Source organism: Triturus cristatus, chromosome 10 (genome assembly GCF_964204655.1).
Source record: "Triturus cristatus chromosome 10, aTriCri1.1, whole genome shotgun sequence".
Lineage (NCBI taxonomy): Eukaryota > Metazoa > Chordata > Amphibia > Caudata > Salamandridae > Triturus > Triturus cristatus.
This window is the reverse complement of record NC_140593.1, coordinates 1,049,672,788-1,049,687,677: the sequence shown is the minus strand read 5'-3', so window position 1 is coordinate 1,049,687,677 and position 14,890 is coordinate 1,049,672,788. Positions and strand designations below refer to the sequence as shown.

At 45.8% G+C, this 14,890-nt stretch overlaps 1 protein-coding gene across 2 annotated transcripts in view; it reads right to left on the bottom strand.

Annotated features, from left to right (window-relative positions):
- Positions 1 to 339: 339 nt before the first annotated feature.
- The window catches only part of LOC146796544 (actin, cytoplasmic 3), a 34,817-nt gene continuing 20,266 nt past the window's right edge, over positions 340 to 14,890 (bottom strand). For both annotated transcript variants that reach the window (XM_085629162.1, XM_085629163.1), the window contains exons 5-6: positions 6,068 to 6,249; positions 340 to 899 (exon numbers count right to left, since the gene is read on the bottom strand). In XM_085629162.1, the coding sequence (XP_085485288.1) occupies positions 756 to 899; positions 6,068 to 6,249 (326 nt within the window). In that variant the 3' untranslated portion in view covers positions 340 to 755. The remainder of the gene's footprint in view (positions 900 to 6,067; positions 6,250 to 14,890) is intronic.

The window sequence follows — 14,890 nt, the reverse complement described above, 5'->3', positions numbered from 1 at the left end:
TCTGACCATTTTGTTCAGTGTTACTTCCCAGCCAAGTTCACACTAGAATACCCATACATACAAATGGAAAAGTGAGACAGTACACAAAAAGAAGGGCATACATTTTGAAGGACTTCACAAGGACAAACCAGCTTACCTGACACTACCATCTTCAAACATTAACCCCTTATCCAATGCTCATTCACTACGGTCGAGAGCAGAGATGTCACAAAGCTGAAGGATCTAAAGATTTGTAATGCAGCCTCTGCCAACTCTGAAAACCCTCCCTCAACCCCCAACAAATTACAAGAAAAGCAGCAAAGATGAACCACACAATCAGAAATCAAGGCGGCTACACAATTTCAATTTGGGTGTACTTTATTTAAGGTGGACGAAGAGAAGTACTAGTTAGTCTCCCACCCCATCTGCACAACAGACACAGCACTTCTAAGAAAATCTTATTTTCATATGAGCAATTGTAGGTGATATTTTAAAATCGCTCTATTTTCAAATTGTTTTAAAAGATGACATTAAAAGGAGAGATGCTGGCATTTTTAATTCAAGGGTAAGCAAACTGCCTTGAGCTCAAGAACCTTCACAGCAAAGTACGTGGAATGATGAGATTTGGAATGGCTAATTGTGTTCATTGTGAAGTTTTCAGTTTGGAACGATGGGGCAGTGGGGACCCACTGCAGGTGCATTCATAACATTTCAGCTCTAGGAGATCACCAGTCACTATAGAAATCAGGTCTCTTCTGCAATACAGCAGAATTGGTTTAGAAGCATTTGCGGTGGACGATGGAAGGCCCAGATTCATCATACTCCTGCTTGCTGATCCACATCTGCTGGAAGGTGGACAGGGAAGCCAGGATGGAGCCACCGATCCAGACAGAGTACTTCCGCTCAGGTGGTGCAATAATCTGCAGAGAGAAGAAATAACTCATTATCAAAATACATGTGACTGATAAGCATGGCTTGGATTCACAGCTTTTATTTGCTTACACAGCAAGTTACATAAACCCATCAAATTACTATATATACACGGGAGCAGATTCCTTCCTTCCAATAGCTAGTTACATGATCCACAATCTGTGAAAATGCACGGGGGGGGGGTAAGGCATCCACAGAAAGACAAGTGAACTAGGCTCAAAAACAGCTTGGAAACCTCAATGTGGATGCTCAGAAGGGAGGGAAATTGCAAATTGAAGCAGCTTTGCATTGGCATCTTGAAAAGTTATTCTTACATTATGACCCAATATTAAGGTTCAACAAGTGATGTGGAGTGGCTTCTCACAGGGCCATCAAGATCTGGACGGGCATCAAGGGAAAGCGGTTCATATTCCCTGTGGGTTGACTTGACTAGCACGGTTCTGCCAGAGAGACACTTCACTAACAGCACAACATGCTATAGGTGGTGAATGAAACATACCAGAATGATCCTAGCCATAAGAGATTAATTTACAACAATTGACCCTTTCAGTTTTTCTATATTTTTCTGTGTACATGGTGTCAGGTGGCTGTGGCAAACAGTTACTAAAATGAATAGTCTTATTGGGTAACAACTACATTCCATTTACCAGCTGGCTTATTAGCCATTATATCATTGTACAATTTAATCCCAGTCTATCTAAAGTTAATGGGTTGCAGGTGAAAGCTACCAGCAAATAAATATTTACTAAATCTTTTAATCAACCGGCAGGGGTCATTAAGGCAGCTGTAGAAACCCATTTCAAGTGTTTGTCTTATGTTTACTGTTTAAAGTATGTACTGATACAGGAGGGAAAAAAATACTAGGTTTGGGAAAGGTTACTGATTGTTTAACAGGCTTGGACATTAAAACATTGGTAATGCTGGTATAAAACCTACCAGGTAGCAACCATAGTCAGGACCCAAACAGAGTATATACATAAAAAAGGTATAAAATTGTATGGCCCCTTACACTAAGCATATGGAAGTCAGTTGCTAGCCATTTTGTTTTCCTTTCTCACAGAAAGAAATGGCTCAAGTTCCTTTGGAAGGCAGTCAAGGAGGTGGGGGTGAGTCGGTGTGTGTACTCAAAGTACATTGTTCTTTAGGTTTGTGTAAATTAAGTTTACTTAATATAATATGCAAAGCAAAAAAAAAAAACAAGAGTACGGTTCTTAATTACATGTTCTGTCCCGCGCCTCCACATTCTGCATTCTGGTTGCTGCTCCTACGAGCTATGCTCCAACTATAGGAATGACTTAAAATAACAAAGTAAACCAGCTCAGATTAAAAACCTTTAATCAAATCCGTTTGGGGAGAAGATTTGCGTGCCGAGGGCAGGGCGTGATACTTCTTTAAATAGGGATTATAGAAGTGGGCAGTCGTTCATAACCATCTATGAATGTGATCTTTTTGAAGGAGGTGGAAATAGCTAGTTCTCCAACTCGGAGATACTTTCAAATCGTTCCCGTTTATGCGGAACTGCAAAAAAAAACTACAAAGTGCTTGCATCTGGATGCTTTGAGACTCTGGTGGAATGAGCTCAGACTTCCGGTGACATCTTTTTGGCCAGTGTGTATCAAATCATAATGCAAAGGACTAATAACCTGGACAGGTGAATGCAATATACAGGCGATGGTCCACACTGCGCTCCTTGGTCAAGCAAAGTAAAAGCTAAAAGCCCTTTACGGGTCCAGCTGATGGAGCCTCTGCCCTTTCAAGAAATGTAGGGGCACAGAATGCTGGTAGGGTGCTGGATTGCCCAGAGTGAAAGGTTGTTACAACTTTAGACAAGAAGGGCATCAGAGTCAACAGCAACAATTTGTTTGGGTAAAAGGCGGTCCAAGGCAGTTGCAGCAATAGTGCCTAAAGCTCACATGTGACAAGCTGATGTAATCAAAATGAGGAAGACTGTCTTAAAGTCAGGAGATGCACCAGGCAGCTAAACATCGCCTCAAATGGCATACAAGATAAACACCAAGACCACGTTAAGGACCCACTCTGGCATCACAAATGGTTTGCAAGGAAACAGGAGTGCCAAACCTTTGATAAATCTCACCACAAAAGGTGATTTATATACAAGATAGGTTGGTTCAGCAGACAAAAAAAAAAGCTGTAAGAGCCAACAAATAACCTTTAGAAGTGCCCACTGCAAGTCCTTGCTGGGCCAAAGGTAAAACAGCTTTTTCTGTAAAGGGTCAGTTTTGCAGATATCGCACCAGATCACACATTTTTCCTACGCCCAGCACATATCGATGGCATGGAAAGGCACAAGGAAGACATCCACCACTTCAGGTAGCAGATCAAACAGTCAACTGCTGCGGCTCAATCTAAACACATGGAGAAGATCGTACAGATTCAAGTGACGGGCCGTTCCCAGCAGCTGCAACAGAAGATCCTCCTGAAGTGGTAGCATGATTGAGATAAATGCTAATAGGTTCATGGTCCAAACCAGAGTCAAGCTTATAACACTGGGATGGTCGCTCTGATCTTCAGAACTCGAGGTAGGGACAGGAAGGCATTGAGACGTCTAGTGTTCCATTCCATCTGGAATGCATCTTCTAGCGATTTCTCACAGAAACTTCCTCCCACAAGACTCAACTCAGGCCAGGTTGAAGGATGTTAGAATAATCAATCCTTGCGAGGTTGAAGGCATAGCTTAAAGTCAAGGAAGACCCAAGAATTTAAAACCTTGGTTGCAGTAGGACATCCCATGGGCAAAGTCCACTGCACGTTTGGCCATAGTTCTGTATTACCAACTAAAGGAATTTCAGATTTGCTGGCATTAAGTTTCCTCCAACTTAATGACAGCAAAAATGGAAGTTAGATGCCATCCAACATTAGACTTGCATATTGCCTAATTTGCCTTGGGAAGAGAGCTCACCCAGTGATCAGGAAACACTGAACTTCTGAACTAACGATCTCAGCATGGCCAACCCCCTCCAAGAACTACTATTTACACACTACGATGTTGCTAGGTTTCAACGTTTGAAGGATGCATCCATTGAAAGGGAAAGACTTATTTCTCTTTCAGAAGGATTTACTATCTGGTAAAGCCAATGGCCTTCAAGCCTGGTTCTACATATAGAACAAAATGTTGAATACACCACAGCTCCAATAAGTATATTCCTTATAAACTACAGTGTAGCTCTTTGAAGCCATGTTCATATTAATTCTGTTACATTCATTAAAAGAAATTTAATATCAGCAATAAAGAAAGGCAGGGTAAGCAAAATAATATTTCATAGTGCCTATGTACTGAAGGGATCCTATTCGAGCACAAAGGGGGCAGGGCCTTGGGCAAGCCGAGTCTGAAGAGTAATGGGAGAAATTCCATGGTGGCGGAACTGCTAGGGAGAATTGGGGTGCAGTTGTGGGACCTTCTGTAGAGCTATGTGCCATCTCTTCAACCAGCCACCCACATCATCATCTTCTTTCAGACAGTCGTATTTTAGTCACATTCTGAGATATTGAAGAGTTTTGTTTGGGGGGGGGAAGGGAGGGGGGGGGGGGGACACAGGTATTTCTTCAAGAGGTGGAGATGGTAGAAATGATTAAATGGTGGTTATGAGCCAGCCCCCGACAATCTACTCTATAAGCGTAATTTTGCAGAACAAAAGTATAGGTTGCATGTATCCCGTATAGCTTTTGTTGTACTCAAGTGTCACTTTTAGGTTTCATTCGCATTCGCATCATTGGATCCTGTGAATCTGGATGTGTACCACTACTGAATGTGCTGCGCTAGCACAGTTCACCACATCACTTTGGAAATTGTAATCAAATCACACTGAACAGGTATCTCACATTAATTCTGGAAGGGTACAGCTCTTGGTACGACTCACATGGAAGACCACCAAGAATCATTTTCAGACGTTGAGGGCGAGGCGGGGGGGGGGGGGGCGGGGGCTGACAGGGAGAAGTAAGCTAACTCATTATGAACTTGTTCAGACAAAATTGGCTGGAATTTGTATTTGAATAATCTATTGCAGCTGAAAATATGGTCTTATCAGTTCATTCTCTTCTGTGTCCCACCTTCACACTTCAAGTTGTAGGGATTTGCAGAAAAAAATAAAGAAAATCTACAGAGCAACCATTTTGGGCTTGGCACTGATGAGTGAGTCAAGCCACCCTTTGAGAGTACGGGAAACAATGGTCATGGTGAAATCTGATCTTCTGTTGGAGTCTTCATCAGTTTATTAAAGACAGTAGTTCTCGAAAAGGTGTTCCTCAAACACATTTGATGCACAAATCCAGGGTCCCCCAAATAATTTATTGTCCTGAAGAAGTGGTCAGGGTAAACTGAAACATATAGTTGAACCAGGTCAGGCAATTTTATGTATGTACCCCAAAAGGCCAGAGCGGTTGCTACAACCAAAGCAATGCACTAAAGCATTTTTCTGGGGCAACCTAGTACAGGAGGCATGATTGGCTGCCATCGGCACACAAACTTGTTTCCAAGTGTCTCTAGTAGTATCATATTGTCCCTTATTAAAATGTGTGCAGTTACAGGTTAAAACTAAAATGCCTTGAATATTCAAAGGTGGTGGTCATGACTGCATTATAAGATATAGAAGGCTTAGTTAGCTAGGAGGTCACGTATGTGAAAAAAACAAATTCCTGTGCATCATTTTCTACTGGTGTTTTCAATGAACGGGCCACTATTTCATTTCCCGCTGTCCGGCTGGTATGAATTTTTTTTAACTTGGTTGTTTTAGTACTGCAGGATCTAGAGACTGAAATTACATTAGGAAACACATGCCCTACCACTCACACCCATAAAAAAAAGTGTTGTGGAGCCAAGATAGTGGTAAAAAGCAAGCTTGGTTGAAACAATAGGTAGATTAGTAGACCTGGAGCAGAGAAATGACTAGTACGGCGTTATGCGACAGAAGTATGCAAGAGCATTCCCAACCAGAGCTATAAAACCTATTTAATCTGCTGTAGTTATAGCTATACAATATTTTAACTGCTATATTTGCTGTAGCTCAACATGGCAGGCAGGTCCCCAGCCAGTTTTTATACCTCTTGATATGCGCTCTTAAGCATATAGAGCCGTCTCATCGGGTGCCCCAATAAATCTTAGACTAAGGCAAGGGACCGGTCACTTGCAAGTAAATCCTACCTTAATTTTCATGGTGCTAGGTGCCAGTGCAGTGATCTCCTTCTGCATTCTGTCTGCAATACCTGGGTACATAGTGGTACCACCAGACATCACTGTGTTGGCATACAGGTCCTTACGGATATCAACATCACACTTCATGATGGAATTATATGTAGTTTCATGGATACCGCTACTCTCCATACCTATTGGGAAAGAAAACCACATCAGTACAAGAGACGAAAAAAATAAAAAGCCAGTAACAACCTTTATATTTTCAGTGTTAATCAATCAATTTGAGTCTTTCAAAATTAAAGCCCTAGAGTAATCTTAGAACAAGCACTTGTAACGCATTTACAAGAGTTTGAGCTATTGGAATGGGAACCACAATGCTTTGTGTTGATTTTTAAAACCAATAAAAGGCAGTCATTTTCAATGGCAATAGCTTAAGCTCTCGCAAATGTGAGACCTATTGCATTGGCAATGCTCTTTTTATCCTATGTACTTGTAGCGGCACTGAATGTACCCATTAATAAACACATGACAGTGGGCATTTCGTATACTTTAAATTTTTTTTTTTTTTTTTTTACACATTTACTTGGCGACCGCCATTTTTGGCAAGCAAATTTCTATACAGTATATTTACGAAGCAGCTACACCAAAAGCAGGATAAAGTACTATAACATTAAAGTCCAACAACTGTCCAAGGAAAGCATGTTGCGAGTAAACATATGAAATCAAGACTCCTTTATTATCAGTGAAAGCCAACTCTGCATTTTATAATATTCCGTGTGCGAGGCTGGAAAAGAAGAATGAAGAAAAGGGCAGAAGCTAGGGCGCCTCTTTTGAACATTGCGTGAGATTTCACACGGCACACTGAGAAATGGGGTAAACAAAATGCATGCCCCCAGGCCTCATTCAATACACAATTTCATATTTAGTGGAACATTTCCATGTGGTTTTGAACAATTAGTCTACTGGTAGCAAACCTTAGCACGGGGAAATTTCATCCATACGAGTCCTTGTATTTTAGCTGACCTACCACGAGCCTTGCTTCACAAACATATTGCATTTCCAATCTGGGGGAGGGGAGACCGAGCTAGAAGAATCACAAAAAAATAAAACAGGCAGAGGCTGCAGCAGCCATAGGAAGACAGGGACCCTGATGCCAGGCTGTGCGTTTCAAAAGCAGGAGGGAGGAGGCAGATGCAGCCAAAACAGACTAACAGATATGTAAACCATGGGGACTGAACTCCAGTGGTCCAGGTTAAAGAAAGAAATAGTGCTCACAAGCTAGGAGTAACACACGTAAGAGGGTCAGTCCTTGATAATGGGTAGAGCTTTTAAGCCCAGATCCTGAATACAGCAGGTCTCAGACAGCACAAGCACTGCCTATGAGAGACCCAAACACAAAAGCAGAGCATTTTATTCATGACCATCTGAAGCAAGTACAGATTGTGCATTAACTGGTGTAACAAAATGGTGTTAGTTTGATGTGAAGTGCTACAGGTCACCTAACTGTTTCAAGCTCTGGTTCGGACTCAGATTGCGGTGGGTAGGAAAGCAACGTGAGAAGTAGCACAAGGCAGTCAGGGGCAACTTAACCCCAGCTGTGGCAGTGGAGGAACTTTGCCACTGGTGCTCTGTGGCCCATCCTTCTACGGCTTTGCAAACTGGCCAAAGTACAAACCCTTCTGTGCTGCACATTCATGATAGCTAGGCTGACTTATCACAGGCTTCTCAGGGAGGTGTTGTGCTGGTTAAAAAGATCACAACTCAACCAACATAACATCTCCAGCCCAGCACTGGTATCGAAAGATACAAAAGTACTTTCACACAAATACTCAATACTACCCAATTCAACTTCAAACAGGCCACTGAACATGGTGGAACTTCCCCCTCATGGCACTATAACCACTGAGACACCACTCATGCTAAACCCTCTGGATGACCCCTGTATTGGGTCCTTCCCAGTAGTTACTATAAAAGCACGAGTCAGACAGGTGCCATGTTGAATTTCCAACTGTCAAATACAGACCTTTCACTTGGTTTCAAGTCTTTCACCTCTGGTGTAGTGGTTTGTGAATTGGCAACTCATGGTATTCACTTGCTTGCCCGCCCCCCCCCCCCCCCCCAGATCTCAAAACTATTCAGAGCCCCTTGCTGACAAGTCCTCATGAAACTTCTAAAGGTGGCACAGTCTCCATCCTCATTTCTAAGGTGTCTGTTCTCTCCAGACACCGGGCAATACACATTCACTGCCTGCCTAGGGAAGTGATTCTAAGTCCATCTTTCTCCGTGTAGACTCAGATGCACCTAAAATGAATCCCATAGGTGCCATCATTCAGACACTTCACAAGAGGGGTCTCAAGGTCACACTCCACGAAACCAAGAAAAAAGGGTCTGGTGACACCAGTCAATACTGTATGCTGCCATCACCAGGACTGGGACAATAGTCCATCCACTTGTGGGTTTGGTTGGTGTGCCCCTTGGGGGGGGGGGGGGGGGGGGGGGTGTCACAGGACAGGCTCTGGATCTTGTAGTCAGGGTCAGGTGTAAACACTGCACACGTGCTATATTGGTGAGATGATCTGGCCAAAATAGGAATCAGGATACCAGATGCATGTAGTTGAATCAGGGCAGGGGAGCACACTGGTATGCCATGCAGATGAAATTTCTGATACAGCACCCAGCAAACCGAAGTGAGCAAGTAACTTCTTGCAATCATCTGAGCAGGACCAGATGGATTATTTCCATAATACCCTTAAAAAGGCTTTGTTCTTAGTTACAACTATCAATTGTCACACAAAATCTGAATAATTCCAGAAAAATGAGTGACAAATACATTGCCAGGCACATGGGAGCATTTAACATACTAAATGAAAAATATTTTGCCCACCACCAGAAAACCAAAATGCTAAAAGGGCCAGTAGACAGGCATTACTACAGATGGAAAAGCCACAAATCACTAGAAAATAGAGCTTGTGTAAGTGATAGGAGAATGAACGTTGACAAAACGTTGAGTCGAGCACTTCAGGGCCACTAACAAAATGGTACAAGCTGTAAACAGTTTGAGGACTCACTCTAGGTAGGATATGAAGGGCAACTGTACACAAATTGATCAAACTGGTTTCAAGCCTTTGACTAACAAGTTTTTTTAAGTACCAAAGAAGGTCCCACAAAACATCCAAGGTCACCATCAGACAGTCTTACTGTAGGAGAGCAATTTGTTTTTAGCTTCAACCTGAACTTACCAACTGGAAAAAAAACAAGGATAAGGAGCAAGATTTTTTTACTGCTCCGTCTGCAATGATGGAGTCAAAATCCTAGAAACCCTCTCAACTACGAGAACACACACCAGTTCCATCTTAAGCATTGCCCTGGAGGCTCTCCCAACCACCTTTATGCAGCACCAGGCACTGAGCGCAACAGAGTCACCAGGGGGGCATTTGAGCCAAGCAGCCTACAGACACTCCAGGTAGGTCACCAGCATGCGGTGGACACTCATGTTCTGTCTTAAGTAAACCCCCACCACCATTCTGCTGCCAACTCCTGGTGTCATGGAGGACTCAGAGCCTTGTGTACTGTCTTACAACGTGCCTAACTAATCCTGGTTTTGTGCATGGATTCATCCAGTGACTTCTGGTCTCCCGCTCTGAGCCTTACCCTGTAACCAGTTCCTCTGGAAAAAATAGCAACCAAACGCTTGTGGTCCTAGACTACTTCCTGGACAAACCGATGCAATTCAATCACCTCCACAAGCAGATTACGAAAATCTGCATCCCAGTCAAACCACGATTTAGTGCGATGCCACTCACTGCCCTCAGACTCCATATACAATCCAGTATTTCATCACATCTCTCAAACACATTGGAACATTGAGTTACACCAATTTCCCACTTCTATGCCATTGACTATTTCTACTACACCCATAGTCGTAAACACCATCCCACAAACACCACATCTCCAAAACTACACAAAGTGATCCTATTTCAGGAACCTTATTCTGGTGCTTTGGAAAGCATGGTACAGTTTAACAGACAACTTCACCCACATTTTCTCTCCAGACTCACAAAATACACACATCTTTCAACCCAAACCCTCTATATCCCAGGAGCACCCCCTAAGTATCTTTGAAAAATCAGATACTTAACTAAAACCCCTTTTAGCAGGATTTACTGCCAAACTTGCTTACTACTGCTCCAAATTTAAAATGGTCCTTACATCCCACCCAATAGTTATATTAAACAAAATATCTAACATCACACACTACAAGTAACAACCCTGTGAACACCCAATACTACTGCACGATCATTTAAAAAAAGTGCAAATATGGTTTACTCAAATTCATACAAGTTGCTTCTTCTACATCTGCCTCAAAATGTAAAATCACCACCTCATTAAATGTGTACTCATGCCGTTCCTGATCAACAATATTGAGAAGCACGGGGGCGTGGCTTGGCACGCGGCGAAATGGCGGCACTGTAGTGCAGCTCCACCGGTCGCCGTAATGATATACGGAATTGTCTACTGGAGCTCTCCCGCGAGCCTGATGCGGTGGAACGGCTCCTGAGTGCCCGGGGACCACCACAGCCAAGATAGCGGCGGAGCGCGACAACCCTGCTGCCACAATTGAGACCGATCCTCAGAGACCGCGCGCAGGCAACATGGCGGCGATCTGAGGAGGTGAGCTGTTCCGGGGATGCGACGGAGATCGAGGGACATTGACCGCGATGAGTCGGGTGAATTAAGAGGTCGGGGTGCCGGTAGGGCCCCGCACCGGAGCTGGATGCAGAGACATGAGATCGCGGCCTGTCCCATTATCGCGGGCGGGCGCTGCACAAGCGCCTGGCTTGTGGAGACACCAGGCCGCAGGGTGCTGATCGGCGGCGGCAGGGTGCCCCGGGGGATCAGAAGGAGACATCGCGGCAGTAAGTGGAATATCTGGGATACAATCCCCCCAACCTCCCCCGATTATGTTTTGACTGCTGCGGTTTTGGGGCCGCCCTGCGTACTGGGGGACCCCTGTGTGGCCTGCCGTCGGTCTCCCTGTGGCCTCTGCTAGTCAGATGCTCCCCGGGCCCCCCTTCAACATCAGGTTCGGTACACTGGCGGTGACGCTATCCTCGTGTGTGGCTGGGAGCCCCCTCAGAGGGCGTTGATAAAGTTGCGGACTAGGCCTGCGCTACTTGCAACAATTGCGGTACGGAGCTAACATCCCTGTTGGTGGGGCGGCGGTCTGCGGCAGACCTGGGGGAGTGCTGGCCTTTAAGCCACGGGATGTGAATACTGGACTGCAGAGATCGAGGAGCTAAGTGGATTCTGATTGGCGACTACCCGTCCGTGCCTGTGTATTCTGAAAGTGCTGCTGGGTATCTGGCCCTGTGGGTTGGCGGGATGGGTCGGGTGTGTGGACTAAGTGCTACCTTGATCAGTGAAGCAGTGGACACCTGGTTGGTTTGCTGCCTCTGTGTGCTCTTGTGCCACGCGGCGCGACAGAATACCTGACAAGAAGGGATAAAACTCTGAATAATGGGGAAACTTGATAACACCAGCCTCGTCTCAACTTTGAATCGCGCAAGTAGAGTAACGCCCCGCAGGGCGCGCCATCAGATGCGGAAATGGACGCAACGGAGCAGGTCCCCACAGCGTTGGAGAAGACTCTGGAGGCGATTCAGAATAGTCTGCAATCAATAGACTGCAAGATCGAGGCGCTCACCAGCCGCATGGACAGTATATCAGCAAAATTGGATAAGCAGGGAGCGAGATAGGGGCGGCTGAGCAGAGTATCTCGGATGCTGAGGACGGATTGCAACACGTGGCTGCCAAAGCGACAGACATGGAAAAAATTGGCGCTAATCAAGGACAAGAAGGATATTGAAGCGTGCTCGAGGCGTAACATACGCATTCTAGGCCTGCTGGAATCAAATGTGGGCCGACTGGATGTGTACATCGAAACTCTCCTGCGGGACATGTGGGCCGGAAACCCTCTCCAATATGCTGGTGGTTGAGCGGGCACACAGATCTCTGGCGGCGCGCCCGCCTCCAGGTGCCCCACCGCGCTCCATTATAGCACACCTTCTCAATTTCAGAGACAGGGATGCGGTGTTGCATGTGGCACGTCAGAAGGGAAAGCTACTCTATCAGGGAAACGAACTCATACTACCCGGACTTGACAGCTTCGGTCCAGGCGGCGAGAAAAGAGTTCCAAGGTGTAAAAAAAAAGTGCTGATTCAGGAGCAAGTGCCGTATGCTACGCTATATCCTGCGAGACTACGGATTGGTGAGGACAGAGCAACAAAGATTAATAATCCGAAGCTAGCTATTGAGTATGCACAGACTGAGCAAAAAACAGACACCTGAACACACTTCTGATGTCGAATAGTACTTATGTATTAGATGTCCTGTTGCTCTCTATTTTTCCCTGCTCTCTTGGCTCATGAAACTGTGGAGGTATAGCTGAGGACAGGTCTTCTAAAGGGCAGGTTGGCACATGCCGATTGCCCACACTGCAGCACATGATGTAGCGTCTTACGAGGCAGCTGTTGAGGTTGTGATCTTTATGCATTGTGTGGTTGCGGGCTGGCTGTGTCCTAGATGGGGATACATGGGAGGGCGCTGCGCTGCCATGCGCTGTGGTACATTATACGATGCTGGGCGATGGGATGTTCCTTAGGCCCAATATGTTGTCGCTGGGTGTGGATAGACGTGGAAGCCTGGGTACTCGGATAATGTTATGGTCTATATGTACGATGAAGGTTGCGGGGGAGTGCGTCAGTGGTGATAGACTGACTGTGGCCCTCTCCTTTACAATAGGGGAGAGAAATGCACGCAACCCCCCCCCCCCCCCCCGCCACACCCCCCCCCCCCCCATGGGAATACCCCAACTTAATCTTGCGGTGTGTAGTACTTTGGTTGGTGGGACAGTTATAGCAGGCATGGTCTTTGGCGTATTGGGGTTGCTGAAGTGGGTAGGGGAGGGCTTTGGCCTTTTGTTGGGGTTGTTATGTTACATGTGACGGAAGCGGACACAGATCTTTTCAGATGGTCGAGGTGTATGTCAATGTTAATGTTTGCAGGCAGAGTGGTGCGGGGCATTAGGAACAATGGGTGAGAGTTACAACTGTGTGACATGGAATATTCGCGGACTAAACAATCCAAAAAAGTTGCAGGTGTTAGCGCATCCTGATAGGCATAAAATTCATATTGCTCTGCTGCAGGAAACGCATTTGTCCACGCGGGGCGAATCTAATGTAGCGCGTAGATGGGCGGGGTACCGATGGACGTCTTTTTTCCACGTACGCCAGGGGGGGGGGTGCTAATACTGATGAAGGGCATTCCATTCTCCCCCATACGATCGCAGACTGACGGCGACGGGAGATGGGCCTTAGTTCATGGCAAGCTAGGAAATGTTCTGATTACACTTGTCAATATGTATGGACCAGTGGTAGACGATCCACAACCTTATGTACGGCTGCTGGATGTGCTCCGGACGTGGCCGGATGCGGTGATTCTAGGGGGGGGGGGGGGGGGGGGGGTGATTTTAATACTCACCTCGACCCGACCGTTGATGGGTGTAATCCACAAGGGGCGCGTACAGTGAAAGTGGCGCAGTGTGTGCGGAATGCTATAGTGGAAATGGGCTTCATAGATGTATGGAGGTTACGAAACGCTGCTGAGAGAATGGGTACGCATGTGACGCCGTCGTATCACAGTTGGTCAAGGCTAGACTACTGGCTACTGAATGAGGGTGCTAACTGCTGGGTTGTGAATGTGAGCAACTTACCACGCACGCTCAGACCATAACCCAGTACTGCTAACAATCCTTATACCAACTAACATGCACTTTCCTTTTACGTGGAGATTCAGAGCGGCGGCATTACTAGATCCGATATAGGACGACACTGTGACAGGCTATCACACAATATTTCACACAGAATGTGGGGTCAGTGGATAGTTTTGCAACACTGTGGGAAGCAAGGTTACAATTTGGGTGGTATGTAGGAGTACCTCTTCAGGGATACTGAGGGACCTCAGACGACAGTTGTCGAAGATCGAAGCGCAGTTGGGTGAACTTCAAGAGCAATATATAGCGAACCCGACGACCACTTGACAGGATTCATGCTCTGCTGAAAGAACACGATGACTTAGCGAGCACCGAGATACGTTATATATCGAGGCAACAGGTGTCCAGGGCTTATGGTGAGGCTGGGCACCCAGGCAGGAGGCTTGCTGAGACTATTCAGACTCGAGCTAATTACGAGCATATTCACAAGATAGTAGACGAGAATGGGGGAGAACACTATCAACCCCAGGACATAGTGGAACAATTTAAAAAAAATTATGGTGAGCTATACGCTTCTAGGGGCGTATGCGATGACGCGGCTGTCAGAATATCTGGAGGGAGTTGCATGTGTTTGGCTTGCAGACGGGCACCGCGCATACCTCGGACGGCCCATAGAGGAGTCTGATAACAAGCCATTAAATCCCTACCTAACATGCCCCTGGCCCGGATGGGCTCACCTCGGAATTCTACAAGCAATACATAGACATTGTCGCCCCATACCTCTTAGAGGTATATGCGGAAGCGCACGAGTTCGGAATGCTGCCGCCCTCACTTCGACAAGCGCTTATCACTGTTAAAGATAAAGACCCGCCTAAGTGCGAATCGTATCGACCCTGGTCATTAATAAACCTAGATGCCAAAATTTTTGCGAAAATATTAGCTCTTAAACTGCAGCCCCTGCTCCCAGTTCTGGTGCTTCCGGATCAGGCTGGCTTTGTCCCAGGGCGTTCTACCGCCAATAACCTACGCACGATATTTGCCATGTATCACATCCTTAACCC